The 24958-nt window shown below is 41.6% G+C and overlaps 1 protein-coding gene across 2 annotated transcripts in view; it reads right to left on the bottom strand.

Moving 5' to 3' along the window:
• The window catches only part of GRHL2 (grainyhead like transcription factor 2), a 100406-nt gene that overhangs the window by 5804 nt on the left and 69644 nt on the right, over window positions 1-24958 (bottom strand). The window contains exons 10-14 of one of the 2 annotated variants that reach the window (XM_067537328.1): window positions 19073-19160; window positions 18845-18984; window positions 15700-15731; window positions 13745-13839; window positions 8092-8177 (exon numbers count right to left, since the gene is read on the bottom strand). In XM_067537328.1, the coding sequence (XP_067393429.1) occupies window positions 8092-8177; window positions 13745-13839; window positions 15700-15731; window positions 18845-18984; window positions 19073-19160 (441 nt within the window). The remainder of the gene's footprint in view (window positions 1-8091; window positions 8178-13744; window positions 13840-15699; window positions 15732-18844; window positions 18985-19072; window positions 19161-24958) is intronic. The other variant, XM_067537329.1, reaches the window with a different exon arrangement.

The following is a 24958-nucleotide window of genomic DNA, read 5'->3' as shown; positions in this document are numbered from 1 at the left end:
CTGGATCACCCACAACATAGATTAGAACTGGTTGACCAATGAAAAAATGTGTGTGCATTTTCATTTTTAATCAGAATTTCATTTTTTGGTTGAAAGTTTCCAACCAGCTGTATTCTGATTCCCTAAGGCACATCAGAAAAGTTCATTAAACTACAGGGCTTTCAAAACATCTCTTGAGACGTGTCCATGGGTGAACCAGAACATACAAGAGAACTTTTGAAGGGTGACATCTTAGCTAACTGAAATTACTAAAGACAAATCCATTCCATTGTAATGTTTCAGGCAGCCCTTTGCAGTATGTAGCAGCTCACTGGTAATTACTTTGATGCTCATTATAGCAGCATAAACCATGGTATGATAAATGCCTTTGATGTTTACGGAGATAGTAATTCTAGTGTCCTTCAGTATCCATCAATCTCATACCAATTTCATTTCAGAATTATTACTTTGTTCTTTGGGGAGGAGCTCTGTGTCTTTTTTCCTTTAAAAGAGGGTCAATATCAGACAGTTCCAAAAAGGAAAATAATTATGTCAAAGGGAGTTTCTCGGTCACAGACTGTTCCAGGCAATAGGACACCTCAAGCATCCCAGCAAACTCTCTGCCCTCTCCCAGGTGAAATGAACAACTAAATGGCTCATTGTCTGCTGTATTAGAGAAGTGAAATGCACAATTAAAAATTAATTTTGAGAAAAGACTGTCAGACATCAGCCATTAGAAAGCCCTAGGTCTGTGTGTGTGTTCAGCATGACTTTTGAAAGGTAAATGAAAATAATTGCTGGAAAATGGAGAATGAAGAGCAATGAATGTACAGTACTATAGCACCAAAGGCAGTCTCAAAGGGAAACGAAAATGCTACTACAGAAATCAAAACATGGCTTCCTAACATGAAGAAGTGGTCATAACCCGCCTAGGAAGTCATTAGGGAGATTACAAGACTGATCTAATTATCTGAGAAGTGCTTGGACATGATGGGTGACGGATGTTACAAGAAAACTCTATGTAAATAGTTAATAGATAAGGCACCAACAGATGGCGCTCAAGAATATATAGTATAATTCCTGGATTTTGCTGGACCAATAAAACGTGTTGGGCATTGCAAATGGCTTTGTCTGGTATCTCTTTACATCAGTTCCTAAGAATGGCCATGGTAGGAACAGCAAGAGTAAATCAGGGAGATTTGATAAGAGCTTTAGGTGCCATCCACACTATTGGTTTTACACCTTGTGAGGAATGTGATGAGTTTAAATTTTGGCAGTGTGGTTTCCATCTAGGCTGTGAAATTTGCAAATTCGCAATTTTATCAGGTTTGTGCTTCGTCAGGATGATGCTCTCAGACATGGCTCTGACATAGTTCATTGCCTCTGGAAACGGTGGTGGATCTGCTAATGCTAGGCCTGGTCCCATGCTATCATTTGTCTTACAGTAATGTCAAGAGGCCTCCATCAGGATCAAGGCCCATTGCGTTAGGCACTTTACAGCCATGTGGTAAAACACAGTCCCTGTCCCAAAGAGCTCACCAATCTAATTTACACAAAATGTAACAGGTGAGTTTATCAAACACAAGGAAGGATGGGAGAGAGAAAGGACAAAGGTAATGCTGATAAGATCATGCAAGATTCCAAGCACTCTCATTTCTCCTTGGTTTCCGTGGGAGTTCTCCCCATCTCCCAGGGCCACGCTACATCTTGCAGGGTCAGGCCCATTGTTCATAGCAGGATGGTAAAGATGCACTAAACTGGTTTGCTTTAAAAACCAGTTAACGCTCTGCTAATGTCAAGAAGGCGTGAGAGATGAGGTTTTTTGTCATGACACAGAACCTGTAGTTAACAGCATGTAACTGCTTGCAAAGTTAGATTCCAATCCTGCATTGTGATCTAAGCAGGTAAGCTGCTGCAGGCACGTAGCTCACATTGCAGCACTGGAATCTTAGACAGTATTCTTATCAAACTAATCACAGTCAGAATTGCTATTTGGGAAGGCTCTTTAACTGCTTTTGATTCTCATCCAAAAAGGCAGGGGGTTACATGCATCAAAAGGTGAACATACCCATATTTGTGCACATTGTCTGAACAGGGGGGAAGAAAGAGATACAGCAAATTAAGGCTAAAAAGGTGAAGCACTAAAAGTAATTTAGCTGAAATGAAAAACAGAAGTGATAGAAAAAGCGTCCAAGTCTCATTGCTAAAAGGGAGGAAGGCAAATTTCCCTATCACTGTAATGCAACAAGAAAATCCATAAGAGTCGCTGCCATTTTCAGGCATTACATTCTCAGAGATACTTCTATTTCCTCCTTTAATGCCCCCTTATTATTGATTTTTTGTATTCCCGTTGTGCCTAGGAGCCATAGTCATGGACCCATTTTGCTAGGCACTGTGCAAACACAGAATCCCACAATCCTTGTTAAGTAGTAACCAGGAGTCAGATAATATCAGGTAAGTGAGCTGGTACCTTCCCCTGGTGGCTGCTGCTCTCGTGTGTTCCCAAGTCTACACTTTCATTTGAAAAAAAGAATTAAGGCTCTTATCCCTGTTGGTTGTGAAGAAACCCTTGAAAAACTGTGACTCAGATGTAAACTGGTGCAGCAACGTCTGCCTGAATTTGCTGACAGTCTCAAACAATAGCTTTGTGAGAGGTATGAACTGCCCCTTTTATCTCACTGGGGTGATTACTCTGAAGCCTAATGATGACTTAAATGTCAATATTTTAACAGGCTATTAACACAGCTACATGAAACAGTTGCTGAATTTGTGTCTTTCACATGGCAATGCTTACAGAAAACATCAAGTAAACATGAAAAAGAAAATCTCCCTGTGCCAAGGCCATTTGATGGCAGCTAATGCATAGCATATTGCACATACCAAGGTAAAGCTTTCCTGAGATGCCTGAGTGGACCTAAGACACATACACTATATGTTGTTGGAAGTGGTTTGGGATGTCTCTAAGTATATTATTAGGAGATATTTCGGGGAATGTATTGTCTGTCAAACCGTCTATAGCAGGTGCAGGATTTATATAACATGTCAGGATTACTGGGCGTTGGGAAATATTTGAAGTTGATCAAATTAAGCACATTTCTCAGGAACCACTAAGGATTCAGCCAACTACTTAGAATAGTAAACTATGGAGAGGGACTCAAAATGGGGTTATGGGAATGCCTCTGATTCAGAAAGCTCTGAAAATGAGCAGCCACAGCAAACGTGCTAGAATCACAAAGTCCTATTAAAGAATCAGAGAATTTAGAGATGTACTGTCAGGGCATCTCATTTAATGCCCTCTTCCAAAGCAGGATTGTTGGAAGAAGGATCTTTCCAAAGCAGGATAGTATACAAAATGTTCTCTGGCGCTATCACCAGTCTCATTATAAATAATCCAAATAACAGGGCTTCTACCCTTTCCCCAGGGAGACTATAATACAGTAGCATAGACATCTCTGTGAGGAACATGCTCCTAACATTCAGCCTTCATATTCCCTTCCTCAATTCCATCTCATTGCTCCTAGTTCGAGTGGTCACCCTTAAAATATTGGCCAATTCCCTTAGATAAGTAAGGGATTGTCTACATGGTGTATGTCTACACTAGAGACCTTACAGCTGGTGCCACTCCATCTGTGCCACTGTAAGGTCTCCCATGTAGCTACTCTACAGTCGGCATAATTAAAGCACCCCCCCATGAGCGGTGGTAGCTATGTCGGCGGGAGAGCAGCTCCCACCGACATAGCGCTGTCCACACTGGTGCTTCCAGCAGTAAAATTGATGGTGGTCTGGGGTTGGCTTTTTTTTAACATTCCTGACCAACAAAGGTGCTGGTGCAGCCAAAGCCTTACACCACACTAGAAGTGTATAAATTCTAATGCGCACTAGCATGTTGCGCTCTAACTCGCCCATGTCGACTCTGCTGGCGCACATTAAAAGTTCCTTAGTGCTCGTTAATGTCATACTGTTTGAAACGGGACTACGTTAACGTGCACTTGGGAACTTTTCATGCGCACCAGTGGGGTCCACGTGCGCACTAGAAGTTACCCCCCCTCTAGTGTGGACTAACACACCATGTTCACAAGCCCTACGTGAAGTCACTTCAGTATTTGCAGGTCCCATAAAAATTTAACAGCAAATGTTAACTTTTGAACCATCCTTACTAGCGAATTCTATCCTTTCTTTACTATAGATTTCTAAATAGCTAAAAAATATCCCTGTCACATGACCAATAGGGATAGTCTTATGTTGAGATGAACACAGAAAAAATATCTATAAAAGAAAAAGAAACTAAAGACCAGATCCTCGACTAACTGTTCCAGCCCTTTGTGTCATTCCTGGCTATATGTGACCCACTCCTGTCCCACCCCATTTTAGAGGTCATTTTGGAGGCCGGATGATGTATCTGGCGGGGAAGGGAACATGGCTGAAGCATGTCAGATGGGCCAGTCAAATATTTTCAGTCAAAACTGTTTTTTCATAGAAAATTAGATTTTCAACTAAGCAACATTTTTTGCAAAAAGGATATTCTTTCCATGGAAAATTTCAACTGTCAAAAAAAACCCAAACACCTGAAAAACAAAACGTTTCCAGTTTTTGGCTGAAAATGGAAAACATTCAGCCAAAAGATTTTCACTGAAAATTGAAACTTTCCTTTTGGTAATGTTGAAACATTTTTGTTTTGAGATTTTTAATCTAAATGAACCAAATGAAAATGGTTTGTTTTGACTCTTGTTGACATTAAACCATGTCTTCCTTAGCCACAGTGCCTCATGGGAGCTGTAGTTTGGCTGTCTCATGCCCTCATTCTCTTCTACACCCTGGGCTCCCTGGACAGACTACCTGTCTCCTGATGCACCACAGCCATGGGATTCCCATGATTCACTGCACTGGCTTTAAGACATCTTTGGAGAGGATCAATGGATATAGTGGGGGGATCCAAAGTGGAAGTTGGCCGGACCTGAAGATCTGACTCTATCTTATTTTGAGAGGTACTGTAAGTGCCATGGCTGGCTAGTTCAGAGGCAGCAATGGAATGTGCCACTTTGGATGTGGTACTTTGATGGCACTGGCACTTTATGGTCTTCCAAATAAGTCAATCTGCTGATGTCACAGGCCAATATTGGCCTAAAACACTATCTTTAAACATCTTTTTATTTCTATTACTAATTTGTTAAGCCCAAATAGCTCCCTCTGTGTTTTGTATAAAGTAAGATGGGGCCCCTGAGCTGAGAAGTTTGCTGTCTAAATGTAAATTGACATATAACATGAGACAAAGGGAGAAGCCCTAAGGATGATGTTAGTTTATAGATTTTGGTTGTTTTTATTTCATCTTTCTGCTCCTGTAGCCCTGCAGCCTGCCCATTGCCTGTGGGGTGGATTATATCTCCTCACTCCACCAATCTGTGTTTGGTTTCCTGCAAAACACCTATCTGATCTGGAGTTCACAAGGAAGAGTGAATTTCATTAAACCAACTAGGCTTTGTTGACTCCCTGGGCTGCAGGTATCCAGTGGGGGAAAACCAGCCTATAGCAGGGGGCAGCAGGGATGCAGTGGTACAAGCAACCTGCAATTCCTGCTCCACTGGGTCTTGGGGATTGTCAGCACAGTGTACAAAGCATGCAGGCCAGTTCAGGAGGGCAGGCTGGCTGGGAGTTGCCCTTATTCCTATGGATCGCTGGCTGTGATTTAAAATGACTGCTCTCTCTCTCTGCAGTCCAGCTGATTCCACAGGCAAGTTGCACTCAGATGGTACACCTGACCCATTATATTCCAATTTCTGTCTAAACAGGCTCCAGTGGATTCATTTGTTACTTTTTAGTAACCATGGGAGAGATATTCAATGCTTGGGAGATGCCTGGATTTTGCCCTCTGCAGTTAGAATAAAGCAAATGGTCCCTTTTGGTCCTACATAGTCTAATTCTGGAGTACTCGATTGAAATCAATGAAATTACATCAATTTAAAATCAGCTCAAGCAAAAGCAGAATTAGGCCCCTAACTGTCAGCAAGGAGCAGGAACACAGTGATAGCTGATCTCTTTTTCTAAACAGTACTGATACATGTAACTGCTTTCCGCTGACAACGACTGCCTAAAGTAAAAGGCGAGCATAGAAAGGACAAGTATTTGTATCATGTCTTTGAGTCCGCCTACCTCTGAAAACTGAGAACACTAGATATTCCCCCGAAAAGAGTAATCTGAGTAGGAAACTGACAGTTCTTTTGGAAAGTGATAGGAAGGAAAAGAATAAAACAAATGCTAAGTCTGAGAAGTGTCATGGAAAATTTGGAGAATGCCAAAGACCAGGAAGTGTGATAAACAAGAAAAATGTATAAAACTTGTAAACACAAAAGCAGAGTTTGAGTTCGGATCACACAGGGAGCCCTTCATTATTCAGGAGTTTGAGCTTTATTCTTTCAAACCTTATTATTGAGCTTAGAGTGTGTAAAAATTCAAATTACCTTCTCATAAAATGAATTGATGGAAAGACTGTGGGGATACTACATGGTACATGCAAATAAACAGCTTTTGGTATAGTTTTCTCCATCGTAGTATCACTCTGCCTACCAATGAGGAGGTCTGTTTTCCGAATGTGTTCAAGATGACTAAAATGAACATTTCACTTCCAGACTAAATTCCACCAATGCCAAGAGCATATTTCTGAATCCACAGCCATGCCAATGGACAGGAAACAAGGAGCTTTTCTGTCTCTGGATGAGTTTTGCTGTCTTTTCTAATGCAGATTGCCCAGTGAATAGGCACAGAGATGAATAGGTCTAAAGTTACTGTCAGAATGAAGGACAGTAACATGGTTATAACACACCTGGAGCCCAGCTACAACAACAAAATCAAATCCTATTATAATGCTATTATTATTTAAACAGCAAGCTCTTCGGGGCCCTTAAAATTACTTCATGAGCCCGTAGTCTGTTCTCCCCGACTGCTCGCCTGCTACAGGTGACTGTAAATCAGCACATTTTGTTCTAGGCCTCTGCTGTAGTGCTGTAGAAAAGAACTTGCTCAGCATTAACCCTAACAGTACAAGTGTACTTTTTTTAGTGCTCATTGCTGAGGGTTTTTTTTTTTAGTGATAACAGCATAGAAACAAGCTCCCAGCAGGCACTCCTGTCCCTTTCTTATCCCTAGCTTCCTTATCCCTAGTCTCTGTTTGCCAAAAGCTGTGAATGGGTGACCGGGGATGGATCATTTGATGATTACCTGTTCTGTTCATTCCTTCTGGAGCACCTGGCATTGGTCACTGTTGGAAGATAAGACCCTGGCTAGATGGACCATTGGTCTGACCCAGTATGGCCATTCTTATATTCTTCCTGTTTCTCTTCTTAACTAAATTCTAACCTCCCACATTCTAACCTCCCTGTCTCACCCACACCCCCCATCCACAGCACACTGATGATCTGACACATGGTTGGTTCTTCCCCACTCCTCATCAGACCCCACAACATGAGTTTGATTGGTACCATGTCATCAGACTAGGATTAAATTTGGAGATGTCCACTGCTGATCAGGGATCACTGGATTGCAAGTAGCAGCAAAGCCAAATCAGAGGAGAAGCAGAGCGGGCACATAGGGAAGATAGGTCACTTTGGCTGGAAAAGAAATATCAAGGAGAGGATAGGATAGAATAGGCTCTTGCCAAGTAACCATTAACAATCCTTTCATCCCCAGCAGAGCAATCCCAGAAAAGCCCTAGGAAAAGGGATATTCAGTCAATATCCTAAGGTTAAAAAGCATTAGCTATGACACACATGCAGGTGCTACAGGCAAAGGTTTAAAGAGCTCTGAATCTCTCTTGCATAGGGAGGCATGTCGGAACACACAGTCTGACCCTATTTTCTGCTTCTGGCATTTGTTAATTACCTCAGTTTCTCAAGACTCAAGACCAATAAATATAGTGTACGAATCTGTCTTATCTCATTGACCCGCTGACAGTCAGAATTTCAGATAAGGAGACATGCTCCAGAAAGCCTTTCTGAATCATTTAAATATGTATAAGGATGGCTTTGTCAGTGCACTATGTGTTGTAGCTAAGTAATACATTCAGATGTCAAGATTTTCTTTCAGTGAAAGATTAATGAGGTAGGGATGTTAGATACTTACCGCTTCCATTAACCCCTTTACTGTGGGTGACTTTAGCATCAAAGCATCAAACACTTCATCAGTCTCTTTCCTCACATATAGAAGCACTGAAAGAGCAAGGATCAAATTTGAAGCAGGCACAGACAACTGAACAGATGAAGTATGTCTTATTAAACAGAAAGCCAAACATTAATCTTGAATCAATGACAAATCAACACAAATGATGAAAGCCAGATGTTGTTGTTAAAACATAAAACCATCTCCTGAAAACACTGATGTAAACTTGCAGGAGGCATATTAAACTAATTACATTACATTTTAAAGAAATCCATTCTTTTGTGAACTTAAGCTGATTTAATGGCTTTATTGAAATATGGGAAGTCCCAGTCAAAGAACATTTGAGCTATTGCTTTGTAGATATTCAATCACTGGACTGAACTGCGGGGTAAAACAACTGAAATTATAACCAGTTCTCTCTGCAACATGTATATAAGATTTGCACCTCTCTAACCTTTAGCCAGAGAGCTGGGAAAGGAATTCAGAAAAGACAAGTCTAGTTCATAAATTAAATTTGCCTTTAGCCAATACTCTGAGAAAAAAGTAAGTTAAAAAAAAAGTAACATTCTTTGATGTTACCACTTTGGCAACCGGTCAATGTGCACCCTCAATATGAAATCTAGTCAATTTAACAGAATGAGTCAAAAGTCATTTCAGGCACCACAGGGGAACTATTCAAAGGCACAAATGGTAGTTAGGCACTTACCTCCCACTGATTTTCACCTGTCCTTTGTGCCTTTGAACATCTCCTCCTCAGACCCCTGCCTATTTTTGTGGGTTTGCAATCATAGTTTGTCTGTTCTAGATGTTTTTTTCTCTCCCCGCTTGCTGTGCTAAAGACCCACTTAGATAAAAGGGGAAACCGATTGGCTGGGAATTCAGGGGAAACAGTGAAACATACTCTACACAAAGTGAGGACAAATGTACAAAGTAAACAAACTGAAAATTAGAAAAATTGTCTAATCTTTTTCACTTATATTAATCTTAGGTGTTACTTGTAACTGCAGTAGGTTAACTTTTTTTAGACAGAAGTATGAGATATTAAGTTTATCATTTTTTTCTAAAGAGACAGTATATTTTAAACTACCAGGAAATTCATTGTCAATTAATGTATATTACATGCACATACACATATTCTATCAGATATTAAGAGGTCTATGTGACAAACTGCATCTGCCGTTATTTGTACCCACAAATTGGAAATGCAAAAAAGGGAGACTAATTTTTAAAAATCTAACCATTAAGAGTCTGAGGATATTTTCCACCAGATTATATTAATTTTAAGACAGAGGCAGAAGGGTATATGTCATAGCAAGCCAGTGCCACTGGAATTAACTCCCACTGGAAATACGTTTGTGAACCTGGACACATTAGAAAGAATTGAAACTTCTTTGCTCAGGTTTTCAGGTGGCTCATATTTGACTGGTGATTGCTGTCCATTCTCTGCCTTAAAACTGTGGGCTTAAAGGGATCATGATGTTTTTGCACCTCATATTTAGAAATGTTAAGGACCTTTCTATAGAACCACATAAAGTGCACCCAGGGATGGGTACGTGCCTTAAAAATCCATGTAATAGTGAAGTATTGGAAGCCTAATCTATCTGATGGTATGTAGTAACCCTGTTTGCTTATTCAAGAACGGCTTTTTTGTGGCTCGAAACAGTTCTCATGTAACCTTCAGCTTTTCAAATATAGGTGCCTGCTGCCAGACTTAATAATACATACACCCGAAAGGAGGAAAATCACTCAATCCAGTGTTAAAATTAGGGTAGTAAAGAGCATGATTTAAATCTCTTTGCTGTACTGAGAATGTCAAAGAACATTATGTTGAATGAAAGATCCACTACAGGGATTATGAGGAACCTGAATCACTGCTATGCATACACAGAACCTGAAGTTGTAAATATATGGTGCTTTAGTGACCTGAATGGAATTCTGTCATTGATTTTCTCACTTATGTGATTCAAACTACCCCATCAGATGTGATTAAGTGTCCATCATACTGTCACTATTTCCATGTCATCCAGCTTGTCTCCCTTACAAAGGATAAACGACAGTGTTAGGGACCGGCTACATGTTGTACTAGACTGTGAGCTCTTTGTAGGGGAAATCAGAGAAATTCTAACCTCTAAGCTATCTGTCCCTGGCTCTAAATGTTCAGTACCTACTACCTTCCCAGGCCTGGATGTGTTGTATGCCCTACTGCTCTAAGACCAAGAGTTTCAAATACAATCCCTAAACAAAAACTTTTAAGTCTATATTTAGGTGTCTAAATAAACAGCCAGATTTTCAAAAATATTGAGCACTCAGCAGCTTCCCTGAAGTCAAGCAAGGCTGCTGTGATGTCCAGCACTCTTTGAAAAATCAGTCCACTAATTTAGGTGTCTAAATATGAATCTGAATTATGATGTTATAGAAGAATTCTTAAAAGATAATGGATAGATTGCGTAACCAATGAAAAACGATGACTGGAACTCAGCAAATGCTGGGCAGAGACGCATTTTAATGGGAACTGGAAGGGAAAGTTGGTAGCAGAAGAACATGAGGCAGGCAAAGAAGATCTTGGACTGACGACATGGAATCCTGGATGGGTCAAAAGGACCGATCGTCCACAAAGAGATTAGCAGAGGATTGTCCAGAATGGGCTAACATGGTCGCAAAGCTCCAATAATGGAGATAACACATAAGAAAAAATAGGAATTTAGGATCCTAACTTCAGGCAGTCTCTTTGAAAATCTTAGCCTCATGCCTTTCAGCCTTCAAACTTGCCATGGTATGATGCAAGCAACCACAGTGTGAAAATTAGTGCAATGTGTTGTGTTGCGGATTATGGATAATTGACAGATTATCATGGTTTTCAACTACGAAACCTCTTTTAGGGATATTTTCTGACTGCGTTGATTAACTAAACCAGCTTTTAAAAACAATAAAATGGAAACTGAGAATCCAGATATTTCATCATGTACAACAATAAAAGGCCTCTTGCATGGGTCATCAGCAGTGGTTGAACCCCAGATCTTCAGAGCCCCAGCACCATCCTCTACCCCTTGAGCTAAAGGAGTAGCTACTAGTCTCTTTGGGGACCAGCCACTGAAGGGAGATGTGATTTATGCAATGAAGAAGCAGACGTGGTATATGCAAGTAAAGACATGTTTTGGGCTGGTAGATCTTACCCCAGCTTCAAATAGGGCGTGAATTCCACCAGTACATATTACTATGAATTTCCATATCTACACTTGGGTTTGGTATCAGTGCAAATTTACAGTGTAGACAAGACTTTAGGGTGGGTTTTTTGTTCCATGTGAACAGCTCGCATGACCCTAATACTTACAAATTCAAACTATTTTAGAGTAATTTAGAATGATTTTCGAGAGACAAAAGCTAGGAAGACATGGCATACTTCAGGGTGGAGAATCTGAGACTGGAAGTATTCCTTGCTCTGTCAGATAGAAGCTAGATCTACAATTAAGGGGAGAGTCCCAGTTAAATCTGAATGGGAAAGAGATTTGAAAATTGTGAGAAATCTAAACAGGAAAGGGCCACATGCCTGGCCAAACAACTAACTGGTCTCAGCAGCTGATTAACATACTTTGCATTTCTGCAGAGGGCATATATAACCCCCCTGACAGCTCATTGGGACGAAACCAGATCATTCAAAGATGAGCATGGATTTTTTCATGGCTTGGGAATGCCTTTTATATTACTGCTCTTTGAATGTACTGTTAACTGTTTTTGTTCTTAGCAGACAGTATTGGAATCCAAATTCAGCCCTGTGCAGTAGGCATCACAAACTCTGCACTACTTAAATTCCACTATTCAACATGAATTTGAGGATTTAAGTGGGACTCCTTTGGTGCATAGGCTTTGTTCTTACCCTCTGCCTGGGGTGCATTTAGATAGCACTGCATGATATTTATCTCGCTGGCTGTATCAATGGCCAAATCTTGGATTACACTGTCTTGGGAACATACTGCAATAGCCCCACATATACACTGGCACCCACCACCTGATCAGTTGGGCTGCAACAGAACAAACAATATTGGGGATGGAAGTTCTACTATGGCTGAGTCTGCTAAAATAGGGCAGAAAATTTTGTTATCCAATGGCCTATTGATATAGTGGATAAGACAATATTACCTAAGGGGTAGATTCAGCCCAGGGCCACGCTCCAGGTCCACCAGCACAACCCCAGACACAAGGTCCCAGGTTGCAGAAAGTGTGCCAGAGCAGGAGGGAAAGATGGAAGAGGCCTGGTTTGGGACTAGCAAAGTAAAGCCTTTGGGTAGCACTGCATGGGAGGGGCTGTGAATAGGGCAGCTGGAGGATGCACTGATCTGGTGCCTCCACTGGGTTTAATTAGTTCACATTTTGTCACCATTAAAATGATTTATGTTCTGAATTCTTCACCCTGAAATAGCTTGGGAATCCTGAATACTATTAAAACATCAAATGACAGAACACTTGAATTACACAGGTATCTTTGACCTTTGCAATAATGGCTCCTATGTGCATACCCGTGTGATCTTCCTGAACCATATTATAAATTAATCACTCGATGGAAGGAATCAAAAGAAGCATCTCTCTCCTGCCAGTTCACCATGCTTTTAGCTGGGAATTCTTTGTTGGGCACACTGGGTGAGGAGAAAAGGGTTTCACAACCAGCCCTTGCAGCTGTCCCCTCTGCTTTCAGTGGATGGAGCCAATACCCCAAATCTGCACTGGACAAGGCTTTAGGTTGGTCAGATCTGGGTCTTTGGCTGGGGCTTATCTCACATTTTCATTTAGATTTTTAAAAATGTTTCTGCTCATTAATTCCAAACAGACAATGGCATCCACCTGGTACATCTTGTACCCTTCACAGATTCCATGTACATCATCACCACGGCCAACAAAGAAAGATCAGAGATCTAAGTATGTGGAGAGACATTCCTGTAAAAGACACCTATGTGTAGCACATCTCTGTATTTTGTTGTCTTAGTATTGTCAAGGAAGGACGGACACACACACACACACACAATCTCAAAACATGTGTACATTTGATTCATCTGAATTATTCAAACCTCTGGAATCTTCAACAACATTAGACTGAAAGCCTCATAAAGGCAGCTCTCTCATTGGACTCATTCCTTAGTCCTTACTAAGTTTTTGCTCAGCCTAATCTCCCAATGAAGTGAGCAGGAGTTTGGATCTCTGTATCTGACCCAGTGTATTGTGGTCCTTTTCCTTGTGGCTGTAATCAGAACAAGGAAATGCCAAGATGAATGAAAATGAAAAACAAATAGTGAAGAATTTGTCAGGGGAACTTTTTTGAACCTCAAAGTTTGTTTCAAGGGTTGGGAACTGTTTCGACAGTTTATATTTTATACAATCACATTTGTCTATTCCTTCTTCAGCTAGCATGCGGACAAGTGCCTATAATTATCTGTAGCATTTCTAAGAAGTCTCTTTATATAATAGTTGGTATGATGACAGTGGGCCTGATTCTCCTGTCACTTACCCTATTTTTACACCATTGTAACTTCACTGACTTTCATTTGAGTAACTTCTGATGCACCCTAGACTGCATGAATGGAGAATGAGGTCCAGTGCATTTATTTTCCTAAGAATTAATTGTTACCTCTTTTCAGTCCTTCTTCTTTCATTTGTTTCAAAGGCGATGGGCCAAACTCCTCCTCCACAGGTCGGAACATCCTTTTAACCAGGATGCTGCTACTAGAAAATAATAAAACAGCCCTTTTGTTGTAATATTGTCCTCTCAACAAGATAGGAGACAACAGGGACACTTTATATCTCACTTCATACTCAGGCAAAACTCCCACTAGTTTCTCAAGGAACGATAGAGCAAGAATTGCAAGGATTTAGATTCTGATGCCTCTCTACATTATCCAAGCCTCTTGAATTGCCCAGAATGACTATGATAGGTAAATATGCTTCCCGATGTTAAATACAAATTATAAAGGCCAATATCTATTTAAACATATGCAGAAGGAGCATGAAAAAAGAAAGAATTAAGTTAGGGGGTAAACCTGGACTCATCTGCTGATGTCACTATACAGTCACTCTCCCATCCGCCTTTATTTCAGGGAGTGTCTAAAACATTCTTCCCCCTCCCCCATGCCAGGGTGTGCCCCCCACTTTCCTTTCATTTCCCCCCTCCAGGGATTCTGTGCACCCCATTCCCCCCTTACTCCCATGCAACATTCTCCATTCTCCTTCCCAGCCTGGATTCTGTGTACCTCCCATCTCTCCTCTCCTCTCCCCACATTTTTATTCCTTTTCTTTCTGTCTGGGAAATAATCATCCAGGGTGTCAACAGTGAAACTCTGTTGGGAGGATAGGCAGAGATGAGACAGGGGTATTGTTATGCTGGAAGGTATTAAAGGCTGTCATCAACCAATTCTTTGATCTGTAGACAATTACAGATGTGGTTGGATGTGTTATCAGAAGCATTATTGCATTATATCCAAACAGATAGACAGAAAGAGAAATGCAATCAATCTGAACGTAGGATTTTGCTTCTCTTGGCCAATAATATCCTATGGTTTATATGGCTGAGCTCAATAGTATTCAAAATGCTATTCTTTGCACTTGTTTAAAAGGCAACACCATGATCTTCTTTGTAAAGAAGATAGAGAAGGAAAGGAAGAACATGAAGTTAATGCAGAGAATTTGTAATTTGTAGAATGGGAAGGGGTTGCGATTACAATTGGCAAAATTGTAGAATGGGAAGGGGTTGCGATTACAATTGGCAAACTTTATATGTCTGTCTGTGATCTCACCAGATCTAAGCAGGCTTAGTCAGTCAGTCCTGGTTAGTCCTTGGTTGGGAGACCACTAGAGAAACGAAAGATGCTGCAGGAAATGGTGGTGGTGGTGGTTAAATAGATGGCATTCTTCCTTTACGCTGATAATAAGCTAATGTCTCTGCATGCTGATAGGGGGGATTGGAGCTACAATCTTCAGGATATGTCAAAAGAGACTGGGGCACTTGGTACCATTAAAAAATCCATTGTGCTTTTAAGAGTAGGGGAGTCGGCCCCAACATGCTGACCTAACTATATTCAGCCAACTTAAAATCCTTCTGCATTTGTACTGGATATGCTATTTGTCACTTCGTCTAGTTGTATCACATGTTGCTCTGCACAGTTAAAAGGTTTCTGCGTTCCACCCAAGAGCTTCCTGCATTCCTACACAGATAGTTTCTATATGCAATTCCTATACGATAGTTTTTAAAGTGGCTTGTGGTTCCTTAAGGTGAAAGGCATTAATACAAATGTAAAATTATTTTATGTTATGATCCAACATGTTGTATTGATCCGATGTTGACCCTTGCTGCTTAATGCTCTATTTTATTATAGACAGTAAAAGTAAACAGATATAAAAAGAAGCCAGCCCATGTAGAGGAAAACAGTAGTCAAAATAAAAAAGCTTTGCCCTATCAACTTCACAAGTTATGAACACAGAACTGGAAGGAAAAAAAGGTTCAGGTTTATTTGACTTTGTGGTTGCGTGCCTGATTTTCAAAGGTTTGGACTACTGGCTGCAAAATTTGTGAAGCAATAAATGTCTTACCCTTCTCTCTCATCCTCTGTGTTATAGTAAATCTGTAGGGGTGGAAAAAGAACAAGTTTATTGCTACAGCAGATTCCCACTGTGTAAAAAAACTCAAAAAAAAAAAAAAAAAAAGAGAAGAAACACAGTTTGCAATTTTGCAGCTGTTAAATGTTTTCCCTTGTATAAAACAATTGTCTATGTTTTTAATGGTGACCTGAAGAAAATATGGATCAGAACAACTGCTATTGAGCATGCCACAATAGCGGTACCTCAATGCATTTTGACAAGAATCCTCAACAGTCTGGTTGAGGGGCCGACAGAGCATGCTGTCAGATCTGCTAGGGACTGGCTGTGGGGGTGCTGCCACCAGGTGAGCTGAGGGTCCGTAGGCTGCCGCTGGGTCCTTCCCCTGGTTCACAGCCACTGCTCCCAGCCCCCTTGGCTGGGGGGTGTCACCATGGAGCACCTGCCCCGGGCCCATAGCCCACATGCGATCCCACAGCTGAGGGGACTTGGTGAGCGCTGCCTGGGGCACCCCACAGGTCTGGATCCACCAGGTCCAGGTGTAAGGCCAGCAAGAGGCTGGGGGGCCTGGTGAGGAGGGCCCTGGAGCCATGTGGTTTCCCACAGGCTCAGCCAGCCCTGGAGATGCACTGGGCTGCAGGGATCTGGCCAGGGCTAGCAGACTTTGCCTTGCTCATACAGGAGGGAGCCTCAGAAGAGGGGGCCCGAATGGGAGCAGGGCCAGGGAAGAGTGGGGTATGCAGTAGAGTATGGGCAAGGCAGAGAGGTGGACCGGGAGGTTCCGGTGGCAGCTCTTTGGGGAGGCTTAGCGTCCCCCAGCCTATTATATCTGCCGCCCTTGAATATCTGTAAAGTAGTATAAGATCATTAGATGAAAGGTGATGTGTGACTCCAAAGTATTGTTATAATAAAACATTTTGGAACCAAGAAATAGGAGGTTTTGTAAAATACAAAACATGGAAAAGCTAAGAGAAAAACATTAGGATACTCAGAAAACCCTGGTATACAACAGTATAGCACAGGGATAAATATTAATTATGAGCGTGCAGTGAGAAAGAATGTGATATGTCCCATTTTAATTTGGAAAATGATTTACATTCCATATAGTAAGGAATAATTCTATCTTTTTACATTTTAGTGCAAATACACATTCACATTTAAAAGTCACATGGATAGAAGGTGCTGACATAAAAGTGGGAGTCTTTAGATTGCTGGGGAATAATTTTATTGGCAGCTATGATCATGATGTCTAAGGTCTTTTGTGCTTTTGGTAATCTCTTCTGTAAGGCTGGCTGCTTTAAAAATTAATGACAAACTCATACTCAGTGTCACTTTAGCCTTTGTTCCTTTTACATTTCTAGTAAGATATGCATATATCTATATACAGATTTGGCAGTCCCTATTACTTTCAATACTTTGTCATATATATATATATATATATATATATATATATATATACACACACACACAAATCAAAGCTTTAGCTCCATCCACTAAGCAGTACACAGTTAATATATTCATGTTTAGGAAACAGCCACTGATGGAACTAGAATTCAGGTGTGCAGCTTTCCCAAGGAGCTAAAGGAGTGGGTCTAACAACTCAAGCCAGCAAACACTCTGTTGTAGTTAATTCATGGGACTTAAAGAAAAAAAAAGGTAAATCATGATTGGGACCACTAGAAGTCATGATTGTGAGCACTACTCTCGATCTCCAGAGTTTCATTATCACAATCTACATGAGCGCAAGACTATTCTAAGGAAATACAGATACCAAGATAACAGGCATCTTAAATATGTAATGGAGTTTGGGGAGCTTGTTCCTTGTGACTACTTTTAAGGACTGCAAAAACTTGACAGACTGACATGGAGTTAATGCTGGATTATATTTGTCATTCATCCTGGGAATCGGTGTCTCTTCTACCACAAAGGGGCATATTAGCTCTTAAAGTCTCTTACAGTGTGTGTTAACAGACCTGTCAACAGCAATTCTGGGCCCCAGGGCAGAAGAGTTAATGTCCCCCATCCCCCCTATCCCCCCCAGAAAGAGATGGCTGAGGTTTATGACCATGGGCAGCGGGTGAAACTTTCACTTGGGAGGCTAGCTCTCCGTCCAACCTCTTCCACCAGCGGCCCCGACCATGCTCCACCCTGCTCCACCCCAGGCCCTGCCCCCAGGCCTCTCCCCCACATCCCTCCCCACTCCGCTCAGTCCCCTCCTCTCTTGGATGGGGGGTCTGAGCAGGGAGGGAGGAGGGATGCAATGAGGAGCCGTGGGGGGCTGAGCTGGGGAGGAGAGAAGGGACATACATGGCAAGCAATGGTGGGGGGGCTGAACGGGAAGGAGGAACATGGCAGTAGGGAGGCTGATTGAGGAATGGGGGATGTGGAAGAGAGGAGAGGGCTGAGTAGAGAGGGGGGGAACAAGGGACACAGTGAGTGGCGAGGTCGAGTTGGGGGGGATGCTGTGGCGGGGAGGGGACGGGGACAGGGCCTGGGGCGGGTCACAGGTGGAAGATGCAGGATGGGGAGCTAGCCTTCCCGAGGGGAAGCTTCACCAGCTGCCCATGGCCCAGGCCCTTTTAAAATCGCTGGGCCCCTGGGCAATTGCCCCCTTTGCCTCCCACTCCCTGTCAGTGGGCCTGTGCTAAACAATCTGTTCCATCTCGGATTTAGCTGTGACACTGAGTAACTTTCCTAGACCTAAAGAAGAGCTCTGTGTAAGCCCAAAAGCTTGTCTCCTTCACCAGCAGAAGTTGGTTCAATAAAAGATACTACTTCACCCTCCTTCTCTCTCTAAAGTCAGTCAGCACAGACAAGAAAAAATTGTTTCTCTCAATCACATGCCAACTTCCTATTCTGAAAGTCTTAATTATTTGTTCCCTTCATAGTCACCTTAAAACATCTAGATATATTGAATTAATTCCTTCCTTCCCCTACAGAACTGTGAACAATGTTTTCTTTCTCTTCTGAGGTCTCCCTTGTGTTCCTGTACCACAGGGCTACTCGGGAGCAACGTTAAATTAAAAAAACCCCAAAGCCCTGCCACCAAAAACCCTGCTTTGAGTCTGTGAAGCGTGTCTTACAGCACATGCAGCTGGACACCTATCAGACACCTGTGCGTCTCGTTGTTGTTTCCTACCTGTCCAGTCCTTTGTAGGTTTCCAAAGTGAATATCTGGTATGAAGAGAACTGGCTGGGAATCCAGGTCAGGCATTGTTTTGAAGTAGGTGATATCACTCTTTTTTTGCAGAGGGAGAGCAGACAATTTCCCTTCAGCTGCTGACAGGGATCACAGAGCAGTGTTATTATGACAGAAGGCATAAGAAGCATGACTTAGTGCAATCTGGACTGGCCTTTTCTTACTCACAATTATTGCATGGGGCTTGTGATGCTTGGCCTTTCCCTTTCTTCCTGTTCTGCTTCCTCTCTTCATCACGGATTTTCCTTTCTGCTCCCTGAGACCAAAAATACCATTATTACCTTACAGGGATCAGCTAATCAAACTACTGCATGTGATGCCTAGACACCATGCTCATGGGCGCATTAGAAATGCTTAAACGGAAAGAGAGAGAACCATGTTAATGTGAAATAAACCAAGGCAAGTGAAAACTCAGTACAATGGCCAACTCTGTATCATTTCACTATGCCTAGATGCTTCGTTCCATTATGCATTAAACCAGGGGTTTTCAAACTGGAGGTCGGGACCCCTCAAGGTATCGCGAGGTTATTTTGGGGGGGAGAGTCATGAGTTGTCAGCCCCCGCGCATGCCGTGGCTGCAACTGTCAGCCCTGTGCACGGCTGACAGCCAGACCCCTTCAGAGCTGGGCGGCCGGAGAGCAGCAGCTGCTGGCCGGGTGCTTTGAAGGCAGAGCCACCCCCAGCAGCAGCGCAGAAGTAAGGGTGGCATGGCATGGGAGGGGTGTCATTTTTAGGGGAGGGTGTCATCACAGCCTGAAATATTTTCAAAGGGGGTCCCGGAAAAAAAAGTTTGAGAACCCCTGCAATAAACTGAGAACCCTGCAGGACTGACATTCCTTTAAGCCTTGTCTACATTGAGCTTTCCCTTAGCATCTCCTAGGTTTGGATCAGCACAGCAGCTAGCTTTGTAAAGCACTTTGAGATCTACTAATGAAAAGTGCTACATAAGAGTTAGGTATTATTATTATTAGCAATGGTGGGAAAGCTAATATAGCCCTTAGGGGTAAGAGTGTACAGCCCCAGCCTTCAAGCATGTAAACAGATATTTATAGACATTTACAGACATGGAGAAGTACATACTGACTTTGAGGATGCATAGTGTTGACCTAATGGGCCCTAACAGCTTCTTTGCAATCATTGGGCTGGTATGTAAATACATTCCTCAGGAGTTTATAAAATAAGCCTTGTTATTGACATAACAAGCAGCGAAACCTCCTTTGAAGCTATTCAAATTTATTGTATAAATAGAAGCACAGACATATTGTTAAGCAAAATGAAAATCCATATGCTCCAAGAAAAGTCATCGTTCGATATTAAATATCCCAGTTTTTTCAAATTAAAAATAGAAGTTCCTCTTTTCTTTTTTTTTAATCAAAGAGGAAAATATTCACTTGAAGACAGTAAAATTCACATGTACTTGTTCAGAGCTAAACGAATCAAGCTAAGAAAGAAAGTAAGAGAGAATGAAACTATTTGGTAGGCTGAGAACCCTAGACATGACCCATTGATGGCACTTCTGATGATTGCAATGGGAGCAAAAGCCAACCCAGAGAGTGAAAACGGCAAATGTTCATTTGGAGAAAAAAACTGAAGTTATTTATCGTTAAAAATGAACATGTATAACAGAACCTCTGACCCAGATGTAAGTCCTGATCCAGCTCTGATTGACATCAACAGCAAAACTCCCTTTGCCTTCAAAGGAAGCAGGATAATCCCATTGCCTTTACAAACCTTTACAATCGGTGACGTTGTATTAAAAAGACTTCTTTCTCTTTAATGAGAAAGGGGCTTGTACGTTTTGCATCAGTGCAGTTTTTCTCATTAAAGGAGAAAAAGGTATTTTTCTGTGAGTGTCGCCCCAGAGTAGTGTTGCTGCTATCAGTCGACACACACAACCTGCATAGTCTGGAGCTAGGTCAAAGCAAATCCAATGGATTCACGGTTTACCTAAAAGCAGAGGAGAATTTGGCCTTCAGCATAATTGCTCTGGAAGATAATTGATACAATATTACAACTGCTTTTTATGCTGTTCTTCACAGCAGGAACTTATACAAGTGTAGCTAAGGCATTAGTTCCCTGAAATATAGTGTCCATATTGCTGTGGAAAGCCACATAACTCATACCATGTCTCTCTGTTGCCCTGCTTTCTTTTACAGCAGCACTTTCCTTTAAAAATTGGCCATGTAAACACACCGGAAATGAGTGGTAGCAGAGAGCACAGCAATTCGCCAAGCTAGACTCAGCATGGCCCCTATGGTTTCCACTCTGTTGACTATTAAAATAGATCTTCTCTCCACACTCACTGCAAGTGGAAGCCCCACGGAGGAGCCATTTGAGTGTCAGTGCTCACAGTTCCACTAATACTATTAGCGAATGGACAAATGGGACAATAAAGATGGAAAAATGTTCAAAATATAAAATACAAAGTAGGGAGATAAAACAGCTCTATAAGTCAGTTCCACTGTAACATTACAATTCAACTGAAAACTGCATGGATGGATTCTGATCTCAGTTATACCAAGGATAGATCCAGAGTAACTCCTCTGATTTCAATGAAATCTGGCCATGCACATGTAAATTCTGTGCTGACTTGACATGAGAAGGCTAACACGTAGCACTGACTATTTTAATTTGGCACGTAAATATTTTCTCAGTACATATTTTCCACTTGCCAAAACTATATTTGATGCTAATTATTTTTAAAAGTTAGAGGTATTTTCCCCCGTTGCCCTGATTGATATTTCGCACATTACACACAACTTATATTTTAGTGCTTTCCTATAATATTTTCTGAAAGATCTGAGCCTGCAAAGATTTTGCCCCTGAAGCCAAATGTTACTAGACATCCAAACCTTAAAGGACAGAGACAGTCTCAGAAAAGAATCTGTATAGTTTGGATTGATTTGGTGCCATTCATCCCAATGGTGCCAAAAGAGCTTTACAAATACATTGACTTTAGCAGGAGTTCAGGACACTCAGTAGTCTGCAGTAAGGTTTGAGCCAACACTCACAGAAAGAAATAGAAAGATTACTGTTGACTTCAGTGGATAGGGCCCTAGGTACTTAGCCCCTTGCAGGACTGGGCCCACAATAATCACTTTGCCTACCACTGAAATGAACCAGCTATTTAACAGCACATTACCGGATACAATTCTCTACAGCTTTGCACCTTGCATTGTTATTTACATGCATGAAAAGTGAATGTAAAAACTAGCTACTATTCTGATGTGTTAGTATGCTGCACTCACTTTGCACAGGTGCCACTGATTACACAACTTTCAAAGCAGTGGTGAATCAGGCGTGTTTTGCTTGTCTTTGCTTTAGATTGAGACAATAGGCCATGCTGGAGTTTTAGCTGAGTATAGGATTCCTGCTGGTGGATTTCTGTGACTGAATCTTCTAATATTGATATTTGATAAATCAGAGCTTTAATATTAACTGAATGGTTCTCTGTAGTGGAAACAGTCCTCAGCCCAGAAATGCTGGGCTGAAAATCAGGCTATAGCCAGACAAATCATATAAATGAATTTCCATCCCATCCTAGATGTATTTCCTCCCTCTACTGTATGCACAATCATAATTCCAAAATGCAACAGCATAGGCTGGATTATTTTCACCATGGCTCCCTCTCTTCTTCGGTGGCATGGTCCTGAAGCATAACATCTGCTCCAAACCGCCTCAATTTGCAGGAAGTTTGGATCCATAAATCACCTTGGAGCTTTGACTCGTCTACCTTTATTTCTTAGTAACATTAATGCTGTTGGCCTTTTTCTATGAATGGATTCACCAAAACAAGCATTAGTAGCTCATGCCTGGGTTTTGTATAACAGCAACATGTGCACTACTTCTGTTATTTATTAGTAATACAGCTAAATCCCAGTATGTGAATTTCAGATTATATGACGTGTTTCTTTCTCCTCAAATCTGAAATTCATATAAGATTCTATCCTGTAAGGTGCTGAGCACTCTGGCCCCGATTCAGCAAGGTACTTACATTTGAACCTACTCAGCAATACTCCCATGTTCAAAGTTAAGCATATGCTTAAGTGCTTTGCTGGATCAAGGCCAGAATGCTCAATGACTTGGAGGAGCAAGCCCATAGAAACCAAATTCTCTCTATCTAGCACTGAAGGTGGATGTACTGTAATAAGCTACAAACTGAAACCCATACCCACCTGTACCACTGGTATCAAAGTATAAAGGAGTGGGAGGCACTGGAACAACAATAAATGTAAGGGAATTTTGCCTGAATAAGGAATATGGGGCCAGGCCTCTTGACTTTGGAAGAAAACATAGTATTGTTCTGTAAACAAAATGCCCTGATTTAAATGCTTTTTTGACTATTTTAACAGAACCATAACATAAAGAATCAAACTCTTCTGGAGTCCTAATTCTATCATTCTTTGTGGTAAAAGTACATTACAATACATGAATATAAATAGACTTGGTGGCAAGTTTCCCTGACAACCTATGTAATTTTATTTAAGGCATAAAAATTATATCATTTTATGATAAGAAGGCATGAATGCTCTCCACATTGTAAAGGAGCATTAAGGGTAGTAGGATTAACATGTAGGAAAATGAAACTCCATAAAGGTTGCTTGAATTGTACTTGGTGGACAACAACATGGACTAAGCACTGGAGAATATGTAGTAAGCAGGTAGAGGGGATAGATTACCAGTCATGCCTTTGTCATGTTTATCACTTTACTGTCATGCTTCAAGGAAAGCATATGCTAGATCAGGTGCTACATAACTGATATGCAAAAGAAATGCAATCCTTGAGTAAATAATATTGCTATATATACAATGTACTATTGGATACAATTGTATTTCTTTGATGATTTTGCTTATAGTACTTTGATACTGAATTTCAGTTATAGTATATTCATTCAACTAGAAGTTTGTCTTCAAAATTAGCCACATTTACCTGTGATTTGACTAAGGCCTTGTCTAAGCCTAAAAACTTAGGTCGACTTAGCTATGTCCCTCAGGGCTGTGAAAAATTTCACACCCTAAGCACCATAATTTGGTCGACCTAACCCCTGATATAGATGAGGTTAGTTGACAGAAGAATCCTTCTGTCAACCTAGCTATGGCCTCGAAGAGAGATGAATTACCTACAATCGATGGAAAGAAACCTTCTGTCAATATAGGAAATGTCCAAACCACAGTGGCAAAACTGCAGCCCCATAGGCGTGCCATTGTCGTCAGCTATCTCTCAATATGAGGATGATGTCTGCTAGGGGAAAAGTCATTGATGAGACTTAAGATAGCTGAGAAGTCCAATTCAAGCTCTACAGATTTTTCCACGTGACAGGCAGTTGCTCGGAGAGAGAACAACTGCTAGGATGATGTCTGCTAGGGGAAAAGTCATTGATGAGACTTAAGATAGCTGAGAAGTCCAATTCAAGCTCTACAGATTTTTCCACGTGACAGGCAGTTGCTCGGAGAGAGAACAACCGCTGGCCGGATGATTTCCTTCCTCCTCTGCCATTTCTCAGCCTCGTGAACAAGGCGATCCTCTTCTAAATGGACTGAGGCTTCATGTGTGATGTGACGCCATTGCAGTCCGTTGCCAGCCAGCTCTTCCCAATTCGTGGGGTCAATGCCTCCCTTCTTAAGGTATACTTTCAGTGTATCCTTATAGCGTTTCCTCTGTCCCCCACAGGTTCTCTTACCATGAAAGTTGAGAAAAGAGGACTTGCTTTGGAAGACAAGTATCAGTCACCTGCACTCAATGACCTGTCCAGCGAAGCTGATGTTTCATAATATTCACCTCAACACTGGTGATGTTAGCTGCAGAGAGAATGCTGGCATTGGTGCAATGGTTTTCCCATCTGATACGGAGAATCTTCCTAACGCAGCGCTGTTGATACCATTCTAGACACTTAAGATGGGTTCGATATGTCACCCATGTCTTGCACTCATAAAGAAGAGTGTGGTGACTACTGCATTGTAGACCAGGATCTTAGTTTCCATGCACAGTTCTCGGTCAATAAAGACACGACAGAGCAACTTTCTGAAGGATGCACTGGCACAACGGATCCTATG

Source organism: Emydura macquarii, unplaced genomic scaffold, assembly GCF_026122565.2.
Source record: "Emydura macquarii macquarii isolate MOO-44397 ecotype Brisbane River unplaced genomic scaffold, CSIRO-AGI_Emac_v2 contig_383, whole genome shotgun sequence".
NCBI lineage: Eukaryota > Metazoa > Chordata > Testudines > Chelidae > Emydura > Emydura macquarii.
This window is presented reverse-complemented; position numbering and strand designations above follow the sequence as displayed.